The 15,714-nt window shown below is 41.4% G+C and overlaps 1 protein-coding gene across 13 annotated transcripts in view; it reads left to right on the top strand.

Annotated features, from left to right (window-relative positions):
* tenm2a (teneurin transmembrane protein 2a) overlaps window positions 1-15,714 on the top strand; it is a 719,932-nt gene that overhangs the window by 621,228 nt on the left and 82,990 nt on the right. For all 13 annotated transcript variants that reach the window (XM_061901815.1, XM_061901814.1, XM_061901813.1 and 10 more), the window contains 3 exons: window positions 2,526-2,627; window positions 3,024-3,218; window positions 10,621-10,821. In XM_061901815.1, coding sequence (XP_061757799.1) covers window positions 2,526-2,627; window positions 3,024-3,218; window positions 10,621-10,821 — 498 coding nt within the window. The remainder of the gene's footprint in view (window positions 1-2,525; window positions 2,628-3,023; window positions 3,219-10,620; window positions 10,822-15,714) is intronic.

Below are 15,714 nucleotides of genomic sequence, written 5' to 3'. Positions count from 1 at the left end.
CAGCTGCGGACTATTACATCCTCCCACCGGAGACACTGGTGGTCACCGCGCCCGTGGCCACACCCCTCCGACTTTCAGTTACCATGTGATCTCACTAAAACACTAGGAACACAATAAGCAGATAAAATATTTTCCAGAATTATCCTAGTAAATGTGTCTAATAACATCTGAATCGCTTCTACTGCCCTCGCCTTTTTCTTATTTATATTTTTTTTCTAGTCCTTCACTCTCACTATCCTCATCCATGAATCTTTCATCCTCGCTCAAATTAATAGAGAAATCGTCGCTTTCTCGGTCCGAATCGCTCTAGCTGTTGGTGGCTATGATTGTAAACAATGTGAGGATGTGAGGAGCTCCACAACCCGCGCACATCGTCTGCTACTTTTGGTACAGGCAAGGCTTTTTTATGAGTGACCCAAAGTTTCGAACTTTATCGTGGATGTTCTCTACTAAATCCTTTCAGCAAAAATATGGCAATATCGCGAAATGATCAAGTATGACACAAAGAACGGACCTGCTATCCCCGTTTAAATAAAAAAATCTAATTTCAGTAGGCCTTTAAAAGGTTGAAACAACTCTTAAAAGGCACACAAAGTTTAACAGTAGCTAAGAGCAGCACTGCTTTTCTGACTGATGAGCCCACATTTCAATGGCTGCCCTGCGAGACAATGGCTGCATGAAACATTGGTACACTGAGACAAGGTTCCTACACCAAATAGTATTGTTACCAGTTCTGTGTTCATAAATCGAAAAGTTTGTACAATGGGGGTTAGTAAACCGAGGTTAAGCTGGCAAAGAACTATGGACTACAGCATTAACCCGCAATGACATCATAGAGGAGCAACTTAGCTTTAAAGGCCTACTGAAATGAAATGTTCTTATTTAAACGGGGATAGCAGGTCCATTCTATGTGTCATACTTGATCATTTCGCGATATTGCCATATTTTTGCTGAAAGGATTTAGTAGAGAACATCGACGATATAGTTCGCAATTTTTGGTCGCTAATAAAAAAAGCCTTGCCTGTACCGGAAGTAGCAGACGATGTGGGCGTGACGTCACTGGTTGTGGAGCTCCTCGCATCCTCACATTGTTTACAATCATAGCCACCAGCAACGAGAGCGATTCGGACCGAGAAAGCGACTATTTCCCCATTAATTTAACCAAGGATGAAAGATTTGTGGATAAGGATAGTGAGAGTGAAGGACTAGAAAAAAAAAAAAAAAGACAGGGCAGTGGGAGCGATTCAGATGTTATTAGACACATTTACTAGGATAATTCTGGAAAATCCCTTATCTGCTTATTGTGTTACTAGTGTTTTAGTGAGATTATATAGTCGTACCTGAAAGTCGGAGGGAAGCCACGTTTCTCGACGAGGCGAAACGAAGGCAGCCGGTCGGGCCGGGCTCAGCTTTTTTTCCCCCTCCTCCACGGTGGAAGCATCCCACGTTCGGGGGCGGCCGATTGGAGGAGGCAAGAGAGTCCGCAGCAGCTGCCTCTTTGACAGGTGCACGAGGAACGACGCGAGCTCCCCTCATGTCTACGGTAAGAGCCGACATATTACAAACATTTTCTCACCGAAACCTGCCGGTTGACATGTAGTAGGGAACCATGTTTGCTTGACCGCTCTGTTCCATAGTAAAGCTTACCTTCGTGAATGTAAAAAAGGAAACACCAGCTGTGTTTGTATTGCTAAGAGCAGCCGCAATACACCGTTTCCCACCTACATCTTTCTTCTTTGACGTCTCCATTATTAATTGAACAAATTGCAAAAGATTCAGCAACACAGATGTCCAGAATACTGTGTAATTATGCGATTAAAGCAGACGACTTAAAGCTGGGATCAGGCTGGAACAAAACGTCCGCTACAATCAGTGACGTCACGCGCAAGCGTCATCATACCGACGTTTTTAGTAAACTAAAAAGGCCGTATTGGCATGTGTTGCAATGTTAATATTTCATCATTGATATATAAACTATCAGACTGCGTGGTCGGTAGTAGTGGGTTTCAGTAGGCATTTAAGGTGTAGATTTGAGAGCAAGCCATCAGGCACATTTTTTAATAGAGACACATTGTGCAGTACAATATATTAGTAACACATTGGATTGTTTGCTCCGGCTCTTAATGCTGCGGAATTATATGTTCCGACTGCTCAATAACTAGAATGGCACACAAAAGGTGGGCAAACTATAATTTAATTGAAAACCGAATCTTATAAACAGATGGGGTGGGGTGCAAAAACGGAAGTACCGCTGTACCATGTCTTAAGAAAGAGTTTCAGTTATGTCGGCCTTCTGCAGGAATAAATAAATGTCCTCCATATTGTGAAAAAGGCCCTGAAAAAAAGAAAAAACAATTTTTTCTTTTGATGTGTGTGACTCTGAGCTCCTTTTACTCGACTTGTAGGATCTCAAAGAAGTGAATAGTGCCAATGGTTTAATCGAAGCTTTGAGGCTTTCTCACCCTCTCCCCTTCCCCTCTCTCTCTCTCTCTCTCTCTCTCTGTCACACTTTGTCTTTCTCACAGATTCAGTGCAAGAGTGCCCGCGCAATTGCCATGGTAACGGAGAGTGTAATTCTGGCGTGTGCCATTGCTTCCCCGGATTCCACGGCATGGACTGCTCCAAAGGTATGAGCTTGCTTTCAATGGCGGTACCCCCCCTGTCACAAAGCGGTGTCTTCTAATGAGACAAAAGCGCGTGAAGAGTGGCGGCCCGGGAAGATGAAGGGCTGTGAAAATGGCGTGTTGAGCCGTGTCAAGATGACTGATGATGAATGGCAGCTCCTCAAGCTAATATCTCTCTCGGCCTGTGCTCACCTGGGATAGACAGCTGTGATGAATAGTTTAGTTACCTTTCCCCGTAATTACTCTTTATGTCAGCACTACTCTCCAGAAACGTAACCACTATATTTACCCTCCGTCCACTGGAGCGAAAGTTGGGTGTCTGTGATTGGACAGTTTGACTTGAAAAATTGTTATTAAAAAAATGGAAATTTCTCCCTCTCCTTTTCTGTTCTACGCCAGCGGCATGCCCGGTGCTGTGCAGCGGCAACGGCCAGTACGACAAGGGCTCCTGTGTGTGTTACAGCGGTTGGAAAGGACCCGAGTGCGACGTCCCCGTCACACAGTGCATTGACCCTCTTTGCAGCGGCCATGGCACCTGCACCAATGGCAACTGTGTGTGCTCCATCGGCTACAAAGGGCAGAACTGTGCAGAAGGTGAGTGGTGAGCCAGGGTCCTTTTAATGATGGTGGAATCCTCGGGAAGGTACCAGTAAAACCAGACAGTCTTGACAGAATTTTCAGAGAAAATCTAAAATAATGGCCTCCGCAACACACCTCACCAGCACAGCCGATACGGGGTGCTGGAAATAACAGATTTTTGCAAAAAATACATGGAAAAAAATCCACAATACACAAATTTAAAGACGATATTTGATGATGTACAGATTTATGAGCCAAGAAGGTTTGGAGTTTATCCCAGCGGAGTGATACATTTTTATAGCATTTGGAAAAAAAAACAAAAAACGTTTTTTTCTAAATGATACAGAATGTCAACTTTCAAAATCTGACAAAAAACACTAGAATAAAAAACTAAATTCATACCAAAGACTATAAAAATGGAACCCATTACCTCCCTGCTTGTCATTAAGCATCAAGGGTTGGAATTGGGGGTTAAATCACAAAAAAAAAAATAAAAGTAAAAAAAATAGGGCTTCACGGTGGTAGAGGGGTTAGTGCGTCTGCCTCACAATACGAAGGTCCTGCAGTCCTGGGTTCAAATCCAGGCTCGGGATCTTTCTGTGTGGAGTTTGCATGTTCTCCTCGTGAATGTTTGGGTTCCTTCCCGGTACTCCGGCTTCCATGCACCTGAGGATAGGTTGATTGGCAACACTAAATTGGCCCTAGTGTGTGAATGTAAATAATGATAAATGGGTTGTACTTGTATAGCGCTTTTCTACCTTCAAGGTACTCAAAGCGCTTTGACACTACTTCCACATTTACCCATTCACACACACATTCACACACTGATGGAGGGAGCTGCCATGCAATGCGCCAACCAGCACCCATCAGGAGCAAGGGTGAAGTGTCTTGCTCAGGACACAACGGACATGACGAGGTTGGTATTAGGTGGGATTTGAACCAGGGACCCTCAGGTTGCGCACGGCCACTGCGCCACGCCGTCCCTAATGTGAGTGTGAATGTTGTCTATCTGTGTTGGCCCTGCGATGAGGTGGCGACTTGTCCAGGGTGTACACCGCCTTCCGCCCGACTGTAGCTGAGATAGGCGCCAGCGACCCCAAGAGGGAATAAGCGGTAGAAAATGGATGGATGGATGGATCACCAAAAATAATTCCCGGGCGCGGCCACCGCTGCTGCTCACTCCCCCCCCTCACCTCCCAGGGAGTGATCACGGGTGATGGGTCAAATGCAGAGAATAATTTCGCCACAACTCATCTGTGTGTGTGTGTGAGACAATCATTGGTACTTTAACTTAACTTCCATCCATCCATTTTTTACCGCTTATTCCCTTTTGGGGTCGCGGGGGGCACTGGCGCCTAGCTCAGCTACAATCGGGCATAAGGCGGTGTACACCCTGGACAAGTCGCCACCTCATCGCAGGGCCAACACAGATAGACAGACAACATTCACACTCACATTCACACACTAGGGCCAATTTTAGTGTTGCCAATCAAAGTATCCCCAGGTGCATGTCTTTGGAAGTGGGAGGAAGCCGGAGTAGCCGGAGGGAACCCACGCATTCACGGGAAGAACATGCAAACTCCACACAGAAAGAGACCGAGCCTGGGATTGAACCCAGGACTGCAGGACCTTCGTATTGTGAGGCAGACACACTAACCCCTCTTCCACCGTTAAGTTAACTTAACTTAACTTAAAGTCACATACTTCAATGAAGCAAAATAGTAATAATCCAGGCTTGTTTTGATTCTTCCCATATACTTATGGAGAGAAATTGGTATCTTTTTATGACATCCATCCTTCCATTTTCTACCGCTTGTCCCTTACGGGGCCTTGGGGGTGCTGGAGCCTATCCCAGCTGCACACGGGCAAGATTTGCGATATTATCTTGCTTCAAATTCATTTTCTTTGTACCACAATGTTGCTGATATTAATGTCCAAAACTTCACAAACCTGAATCATCACCTGTTTCAGTACAGCTGGTGTTGTTGTCAATCTGTCGCAGTACTTAAGAAAGTTCGCAACATTCATGTTCACTGTCTTCCCATTAAGAGGAAGCTTAGCAGGCTGTATTCAGGCTACTTTTAACAGCTGCTGCCTCTCTGTTGGACTCCGGTACTGCATGTTAGTGCCGAGATTTTTTTTTTTCTGAGATTCAGATTTCAGATTCGGGGGTTCAGTCCTATTACCCACCTAACGATACTGATAGAAATTTTATATTTTGAGGAACCTTATGGTTTCACAGCACCACTGTACCCAGATATTAGGAATTTTCACCTTTGAAAAACAAAAAACACAACACAGCGTATGAACTTTAAAAGCTGTTACTATCTAATTTTGCAGGCAAATTAATCCGTCAATTCAATATGAAACTCTCTAATTAATATATATATATATATATATATATATATATATATGTATATATATATATATATATATATATATATATATATACATATATATATATATATATATATACATATACATATATATATATATATATTCCGTCAGAGTTTGTTGTAGGCAAACCCCAAGATGGAGGCAGGCATTGAACAGGAAAAAATTATTTAATTAAAATATTAGAACAAGAACAAACAAAATGGTACTAACACAAAGCGCGCACAAGGCGGATAACAAACTAAGAGAGCTAGCATGGGAGCTAGAAAACAAAAAGGAACTTAGCATGGAAGCTAGCAAAAAACAAAAGGGAGCTTAGTGTGGAAGCTAGCGGGTAGCGAACAGGAAAACAAGTCGCTACTTGTAGAATGAAAACAAAACGGAAGCAGGGAACAAAAGACAGTAAGCTACAAACAAATGAATATAGCTTACCCTTACGCTGCAATAAAACGACATGACAGGATAGCAACGACAAGAGCGACATGTGGCAACGACAAATCAATACAATAATCCAGCGGTGACTGGATGGGAAGATAGGTCTAAATAGCAGCGGACTTATTGACGCCAGGTGTGGCCAGGTGCCCGTCAGCCGCAGCTGAGAGGGAACACAGCACTCAGGGAGAAAGACAGGAAACCATCAAAATAAGAGCGCTGACAGGAAACACTACACACACAGAGGAAACAAAGACAAATGCAGAGGAAAAACTAAAACATAGTCAAACTGTCAGAGGCAAGCCTGACATGTATAAGCAAAGGTTTCTGTGGTTTATCCGTTATACAGTGCTCAATGCCGGGGTAGAGCAGAATATAGGTCAGGGAAACCTGTGAAACAGGCTTGTTGGGATGATATAGCCTCTTGTGTTTTTTCCTGACCTAGCGTGTATATGTATATATATATATATATATATATATATATATATATATATATATATATATATATATATATATATATATATATATATATATATATATATATATATATGTACATTATATATGTACAGTATATATATATCTATGTACAGTATATATATATATATATATATATATATATATATATGCACAACTCCCCTGAAGAGCAGGGATGGAATAGCCTCCATGTGAAATGTTTTAAGCGAAGCTGCAAGTTACTCTTAATTAAATGGAGCTAAGCTACAAGTGAAGCTATCCCCAGAGAATTGTAGCAAGCTACACAGCAAAAGTGGCTTGCTAAAATAAAGCTACATTATACATAACTTAATGTACAACTTTCCACCAAACAAGAGAAAATATACTCAGTTTGATTGTTTATTGAAATAAACACTTGCTAGTAGCATGCCCTTTGTCTAGCTTTTTACATTTATTTTAGATTGTACAAAATGTGGGAAATTAACCTAGAACCCAGGACCTTTGTATTGTGAGGCACACATACTAACCCCTGTTTCACAATGCTGCCAATTAAATAAGTAGTGCTGTCAATGTTTTTTGTTTTTTTTCAAAACGGATTGATCACATTTTTGAAATTGGATGAATCGCAGATTATTACTTGCTTGAGTTTTTTTAATCAATTAAAAAAAAAAAAGATCCCACAGTCGCATGCAAATGCAATTTTATTCTTAGAAAGAGGTTCCGAGGCCTCTGTAGCAGAACCTTCAGGTTCTGTAACAGCTTTTTCCCTTAGGCCATAAGACTCTTGAACGCATCATAATAATCCCCTCGAATCCACCCAAAAACGGATTACCTCGCTGGAATATAAAGACAATATAACATACATCCATAAATGTGGATGCATATGCAAAAGTACAATATGTTTATCTGTACAGTGATCTATTTATTTATATCTGCACTACCATGAGCTAATGCAACAAAATGTTGTTCTTATCTGTACTGTAAAGTTCAAATTTGAATGACAAAAAAGAGGAAGTCAAAGTCTAGTCTAAGAATGTCATCCAAAAACATTTTTCAAAAGTTTTACTTGAATGCACGTGTCACGCGTTCGGCGCACTTGTTGCGCGGAGTTGCCACTTCGTGGATGCACACACCACCAGTCAGCAGGATTGCAGGTAAGAATATGTTTTAATATAATAAAACAAAAGAACACTGGTGCAAAAAAGGAGAAAAACAAAGCGCGTGCCAATGCACGGAAAGCTAATGCTAAAAACGTAGCAGGAAACAGAAAACATTAAACGACGTGCCACACGCACGTGAAGCTAAGGCGGAACTTAGCACAAAATAATCGAGGGCAGAAGGATACCAAACGTGACGTGTTGCGAAAAGCAAGTAATGGACCGAGGACGAACTGAGGAATCAGGTGGGCTTAAATACACAAATGATAATCAACAACAGGTGTGACAGGAGCCCGTGAGGAGGAGCACAAAACGTTGCCATGGTGACTAAACAAACGGGGAAGTGCTCAAACACAAGGAATCGGCAGAGTCCAGAACTACACATGAACAAAGACATATAAGCGGCAAAACAATAAGCGATCCGCATACCGGATCGTGACAGCACGTAATTTTTTTGTTCAAAACTGGGTGGCAGTTTTTAATAATTAAGACAATTCGGCGTATATTTTGGAGTGAAATGTACATGTAGCGTACGAATTGACCTCATTACTGCCCGTATAACAACACACATTTCAGGTAACCCTCCACGGTTAAGGTACAGGAGCGCTGACAGCCATCAAACTGTATAATGCATATGTTCCTTCTTGCCTGCACTTAAATGTAGAATATATGTAGAATATATTTATATTATTCATATCATATAAATTATATTATTTATCAGGGCCGTGAATCTTTGGGTGTCCCACAATTCGATTCAATATCAATTCTTGGGGTCACAATTCCATTCTAAATCGATTTTTTTACCGATTTAAAATGATTCTCGATTTATTCAATACAGTACATAGGATTTCAGCAGGATCTACCCCAGTCTGCTGACATGCAAGCAGAGTAGTAGATTTGTGTAAAAAGCTTCTATAATTGTAAAGGACAATGTTTTATCAACTGATTGCAATAATTTAAATTTGTTTTAACCAATAAACGAACCAAAAATATGACTTATTTTATCTTTGTGAAAATATTGGACACAGTGTGTTGTCAAGCTTATGAGATGCGATGCAAGTGTAAGCCACTGTGACACTATTGTTCTTTTTTTTTTTAAATGTCTAATGATAATGTCAATGAGGGATTTTTAATCACTGCTATGCTGACATTATAACTAATATTGATACTGTTGTTGATAATCATTTTTGTTTCACTACTTTTGGTTCTCCCACTTCCAAAGACATGCACCTGGGGATAAGTTGATTGGCAACACTAAATTGGCCCTAGTGTGTGAATGTGAGTGTGAATGTTTTCTGTCTGTCTGTTGGCCCTGTGATGAGGTGGCGACTTGTCCAGGGTGTACCCCGCCTTCCGCCGGATTGTAGCTGAGATAGGCGCCAGCGCCCCCCGCGACCCCAAAAGGGAATAAGCGGTAGAAAATGGATGGATGGATGGATGGTTTGTTCTGTGTTGTGTTTGTGTCTCCTGAGTGTTCTGAGTGTTGCTGGGTTAGGTTAGGTTTTGGAATTGGATTGCATTGTTATGGTATTGCTGTGTATTGATTTGTTGGATTGATTAAGAAAAAAAAAATCAATTTTTTAAAAATGAGAATCGATTCTTAATCGCACAACGTAAGAATCGCGATTCAAATTCGAATCGATTTTTTCCCGCACCCCTATTATTTATTATTATTATTGTCTATTGTGAGCTAACTGTGGTGCTGAATTTCCCCTAGGGATCAATAAAGTACTTTCTATTCTATTCTAATAATGTGCAAAATATCTGTGAGAACTAACTTAAAAAGATTCCATTTCCCGCCATAACGTCTCCCCATATGGTGATTATTTTACAAGAAACATGGATATTTGTTGGCAAACAAGCACATCGTACATCCACTGACACACTCCTTGGAGCTCCAGTGAGACAGCTCATCATAGCACACCCTCACCCTGAGTGAGCGTCCTCTCCCTCCATGAATACACACACAGCTGATAGATGGTTACACAACCAAACACATCACAGATTTGATTAAGGGATTAAATTGCATCTATTGATCTCTGTTAAGAAGTACCTGCCCGCCACACTCTGAAGATAGAAAGGTATGAGGAGGAAAATGACGAAAGATGAAAGGGCCGAGTCAAAGCAGCAGTGTGAGGTCAAAAAGAGAGGGAGAAAGGGAAAACGTACACAAAGGGTGAAGATGAGGAGGAAGAGGAGAGTGTCAGGTCGAAGAGGTCAAGACACAACAATGTCAGCGTTTGCTCCTTGCCTCCCCCCAACCCCCTTCAATCTTTTCTGCCCTGCTCTCATGCATGATATTCATCCCGGCAGACTCCCTCAAACAATTTACCTGGAGTGCCACTGACATGAAAATCAATAGCTGTGATTCGCCTTTTCTGCTAGGCAAACACAAATGGAGGGCGGAGGTTGCCATGTGTGAGCATGTGTGCGCACGGGAGGGGCGGGCCGGTCAATAACGGCCGAGGAGGGGGGAAAAAAAGAGGACGAGGCGAGGCTGAGCGAGCAGGACAGAGCAATGAGAGCACGCCAGGGGAAGAAGGGTGGGGTAGAGGCCGGGGGGGTTTGCCCAAGAGGAGGTAATTTGTCAAATTGTTTTTTTTGTTGTTGTTTTTTTCCTAAGAGCTGGCTATCAGCTTGGCAGACTGACATTGTCGGGTTCTCTTGTGTGTACCACACATGTGCACGTACACACAACCGCGCACGGAATACTAATTTGTTTTGTGGCAACACAATTAAAAGATGCTGCTAGTCATTACTTTGTTGCCTTAGTAATATGTCCGCTAATGTTTTCTTTTATTCCGTTATCTTTCGGTGCACACAAAGGATGAAAACATCACTTCTGTCGCTTCCCTCCCTTTAAACACCTACTCATAACATTTTTCTTTTGTCTTCCAGCATAAGCTGGGAGGTGACAAGTTTGTTTTGTTTTTTCATTGGTGTTGGTCTTTGTTGATTTGGTTTCTCTGCCTTTGATGCAGTGGATTGCCTGGACCCAACATGTTCCAACAATGGCATTTGTGTGAACGGGGAGTGCCACTGTAAGCCAGGATGGGGAGGACTCCACTGTGAGCTGCCTCGGGCTCAGTGTCCGGACCAGTGCCACGGCCACGGTGCTTTCATTCCAGACACCGGACTGTGCAGCTGTGACCCCAACTGGATGGGCCCTGACTGCTCTATGGGTAGGTACAGTTGAAGCCATTTGGGAATTCAACATAAAAAGTCAGTTTTAAGCAGCTAGTTGTGTGTTTTTTTGCGTCTTATAATACACATTTAATTCCAAAACTCAACTAATTTCTTTTAATTCTATTCTATTTTTACAGCTTGTGTTTTGAAACAAAGAAAAACACAATTTGGCAATTTAGGCTATACAGTACAGAGTTTTTTTTGTCAGTAATCTTTTCCAAAGGATCAAACGGAAACTGAATTGTGCACAAACTGAAGCTTTTTGGTTTGTTTGTTCATGAGAAATAATGCAAATCCAGAAACATTAACAAGAACACATTTTCATGGTAACACTTATATATGGGAATCATATTCTAAGTAACAAAAATTTAATTTAGTGTTATTTGGTTAGGGTTAGGGTTGGGGTTAAGGTTAGGGTTAGGCATTAAGAAAAAGAGTTGGTTAGGGTTAGTGTTACCGTCTTACTGGTTGTATAATAAGGCCATGCAGAATAAGGCATTAATAAGTACTTAATAATGACTAATTAAGAGCCAATATGTTACTAATTTGCATGGTTAATAAGCAAATAATTAATGGTGAATATCATCCCCATACTAAAGTGAAATGTTGTCATTTTTTTACTGTTCAGTCATTATAAAATCATATCCTTCTGAGAATGTGGTGAAAATATGATTTTGAAACACTTTACTGTGTATCTCGGGATGGATACCAAATTCGGTGCCAACCAAAGTCCATCGGTAGTATGAGGTACCACTTTACATAAAAATCAATGATTAGGGATGTGTATCTTACAACATCACGGGTACAAGCGGCCGAAATGAGTTTCCTCCGCCGTGTGGCGGGGCTCTCCCTTAGAGATAGGGTGAGAATCTCTGCCATCCCGGAGGAACTCAAAGTAAAGCCGCTGCTCCTCCACATGGAGAGGAGCCAGATGAGGTGGTTCGGGCATCTGGTCAAGATGCCACCCGAACGCCTCCCGAGGGAGGTGTTTAGGGCACGTCCAACCGGTAGGAGGCCTCGGGGAAGACCCAGGACACGTTGGGAAGACTATGTCTCCCGGCTGGCCTGGGAACGCCTCGGGATCCCCCGGGAAGAGCTAGACGAAGTGGCTGGAGATAGGGAAGTCTGGGCTTCCCTGCTTAGGCTGTTGCCCCCGCGACCCGACCTCGGATAAGCGGAAGAAGATGGATGGATGGATGGATCTTACAACATCTCATGATTCGATTTGATTCCGAATCTTGGGGTGATGATTTCATTCAGAATCAAGTCTCGATTCACACAAGTCTCGATTCCAAACCAATTTTTGCAATATTTTACAATTGACATACAAATTATTATAAAAACCTTTTCAAAACAAGTTACAGGTTACAAAAGCTTCTCTTGGCTTCTGATATATGATGTATGACGTATACGCATAGCAGTTAAGTTCAGACATTGCCTAAACATATATATATATATATATATATATATATATATATATATATATATATATATATATATATATATATATACACACACACACACAGAGTATACAGTACAGGCCAAAACATTGTAAATTGTCACTGAAGGTATCAAAACTATGAATGAACACATGTGGAGTTATGTACTTAATAAAAAAAAGCTGAAATAACTGAAAACACGCTTTATGTTCTAATTTCTTCAAAGAAGCCACCCTTTGCTATGATTGCTGCTTTGCACACTCTTGGCATTCTCTCGATGAGCTTCAAGAAGTAGCCACCTGAAATGGTTTTCACTGCACATAGTTTTGATGCTTTCAGTGACAATCTACAAGGTAAATAGTCTTGGAAATAAAGGAAACACATTGAAATGAGAAGGTGTGTCAAAACTTGTGGCCTGTACTGTATATATACTCTCTAATTACTCACTAATCAATATGTACATATATATATATATATATATATATATATATATATATATATATATATATATATATATATATGTATGTACATATTGATTAGTGAGTAATTAGAGTATATATACAGTATATATATATACACCTCACTCACATATATATATGTTTATACTGTACATTCCATCCATCCATTCTACCGCTTGACCCTTTCAAGGTATGTGTGTGTATAGTGGGGCGGTATAGCTCGGTTGGTAGAGCCGCCATGCCAGCAACTTGGGGGTTGCAGGTTTGATCCCAGCTTCCGCCATCCTAATCACTGCCGTTGTGTCCTTGGGCAAGACACTTTACCCACCTGCTCCCAGTCCCACCCACACTGGTTTAAATGTAAAAAAAAAATATATATATATATATATATGTATGTATATACACACATCAATTTTTGACCAGCTTGTCCCTCTCAGAGTCGCGGGGATTGCTGGAGCCTAGCCCGGCTGCCTTCGGGCAGAAGGCGCGGGGTAAATCCCTGACAAGTCACCACCTCCCACAGATAGACAGGCATAGATTCACACTCACATTCACACTCTAGGGCCGATTTAGTGTTGGTGCATGTCTTTGTAGGTTGTAGGAAGCCGGAGGGAACCCACGCAGTCACAGGGGAGAACATTCAAACTCCACACAGAAAAACCGAGCCCGGGAATCGAACCCAGGACCTTCTTGTTGAGTTGGCATGTTCACCCCTGTGCCTGCGTGGGCAAAGATCACGGCTTCCTACCACCTCCAAAGACACGCACCTGGGGAAAGGCGTATTGGCTAATTGGCCTAATTTGTTTTTACAGAGAATTCCTGGCACCCACAGCTGCCAGTGTTAGTTTTTTTTTGTAAACAGGTTTGCAACATATCAGTAATTTGCTGTAAGCAAAAACGGTTATCAACTGTAAAATTAACCGATTCAACATCAACATACCGTAATGTCCTATACATCTTGATTGTATTTTTCACAATAAATTCCTTGCAACCACAGCTGCTGGCATTTTACCGTGAATTGTACAGATGTTTTTTCACAGTGTACATATTAGGTTATGTTTAAATTCAATAACTCAATAAAACTCTCCTTAGCAGCAGGAATTGAGCATTCATCATGAGTGCAGCAATGTTTCACTTTAATGAAAAAACAATGTACTCCCCCTCAGCAGTAACCCTCAACAATTGTGTATCAAAACATCTGTGCATATTGCATCTGCTGCTCCACAGGGGTTCTCAGACGCCTATCTCACCACATGCCTCCACCTCCAAATAGCCACTTTAATAAAGGTGCAGTGATTTTAATTGAAGGGGCCTAACCAGTATATATATCCCATATCCTATCTTTTAAATCTGGATTGTATTACAATTGAACTACAACCACAAGTCTTAAATCATAAGAACACTTTCTTCCCACAGGCTATCACTCTGATGAACACTAAACAGTCACAGTGTGACCTATTGCTGTGCAAGAATCCTGGATTTAATCTGTCACTGTGAATAAGATAACTCAGGGGTTCTCAACCTTTTTGACTTCAGGGGCCCAGTGCAAATATCAACATTGATATTTCTCGGGCTATACTGTAGAGCACACCAGTATATTAGCCGCACCCACAAAATTAAAACAAATATTTTTCCATATAATCGCCGCATTGGACTATAAACCGCAGATATACAGGTTGTAAAATTAGTTGTTTACACATAAATATTTTGTAAATGTTTATTTGCATACCTTAAATGTTTCTACGCGGTTGGGAGAAGGTAGAAGGTGGTGGGGATCAAACCTGAGGGTTCTTGGTTTGATCCCCACCTTTCTACCAACCTAGTCATGTCCGTTGTGTCCTTGAGCAAGACACTTCACCCTTGCTCCTGATGGGTCATGTTTAGGGCCTTGCACGGCAGCTCCCGCCATCAGTGTGTGAATGGGTGAAAATCTGGAAATAGTGTCAAAGCGCTTTGGGTACTGTCACTCCAAATTTCTTCCCCCCTACAAAGACCTTTCCCCCGGAAGACATTTGGCGTGACAGCCCCTCTAATGCCTGAAGGACCCCAATGAGGGTGGAAGGACCTTAAAGCAGCCCACACAGCTGTCTGTTTTAAAATCATTATAATTGGCTGATTGTCATTGGTGAAAAATAACGGTGAGGAAAAAATATTAGCATTCCAGCATGTTAACCTTTCAAGCTATTTTTGCTCCGCTAATTTTTCAGGTGTAACCCTTAAGAGTCATATAACTTGGTATTGTCACTCCCTCATTGGGGTCCTTCAGGCATTAGAGGGGCTGTTACGCCAAATATCTTCCAGTGGGAAGGTTTTTGTAGGGGGGAAGAAATTTGGCGTGACAGTACCTTGTAGGTAAAAAAGCGCTATACAAGTATAACCCATAAATGGTGTCTGTAACATGGCAGTAAAACAACTGATCAAACAAAACAGAAGTCCTCGTAATGGATCAACTAGCTACGGAAGCTTGCGCTCCAAACAGCTAAACAGACTCAATAACTCCACGTTGATGTTTTGGTCAATTTACAAAACTGTAACAATACAAAAACAATGCCACTGTAAGTGATTAATATTAACAAATTTACTCGTGAACCTGATAGCATTTCAGCTAATGTTAGCGACGCTAGCTTCATTGCATTACAATAGCATGTACAAATATGCTTAAAAAGACATCACGCATGGGACGGTTTAATAAGTAAGTATTGTTTTAGTTGCAATGTGAAACTTATAAAAGTTGCTTTGAGAGATGAATGAAGAATCCATACGAGTAGTAACGCTATGGATGGCTAGAAGACGGAACATGACTTCTACTACCGGTTGAAAGCCAGTCTAATTAAAAGAGCACTGCAGCACCTGCAGTGAGAAAAGTCGTCCAAAAGATGGTCCAATTGCACAAACAATTACACACCTATTCAGTGTATTTGCTCTGTTTTGTTCTAACTATTTACATTATGACCATCATGTAAGAAAAATCCATAAAATAGCTACACCGTTT

The sequence above is a fragment of the Nerophis ophidion genome, linkage group LG05 (genome assembly GCF_033978795.1).
Source record: "Nerophis ophidion isolate RoL-2023_Sa linkage group LG05, RoL_Noph_v1.0, whole genome shotgun sequence".
NCBI lineage: Eukaryota > Metazoa > Chordata > Actinopteri > Syngnathiformes > Syngnathidae > Nerophis > Nerophis ophidion.
The sequence above is the reverse complement of the archived record's forward strand: the minus strand, read 5'-3'. Positions and strand labels throughout refer to the sequence as shown.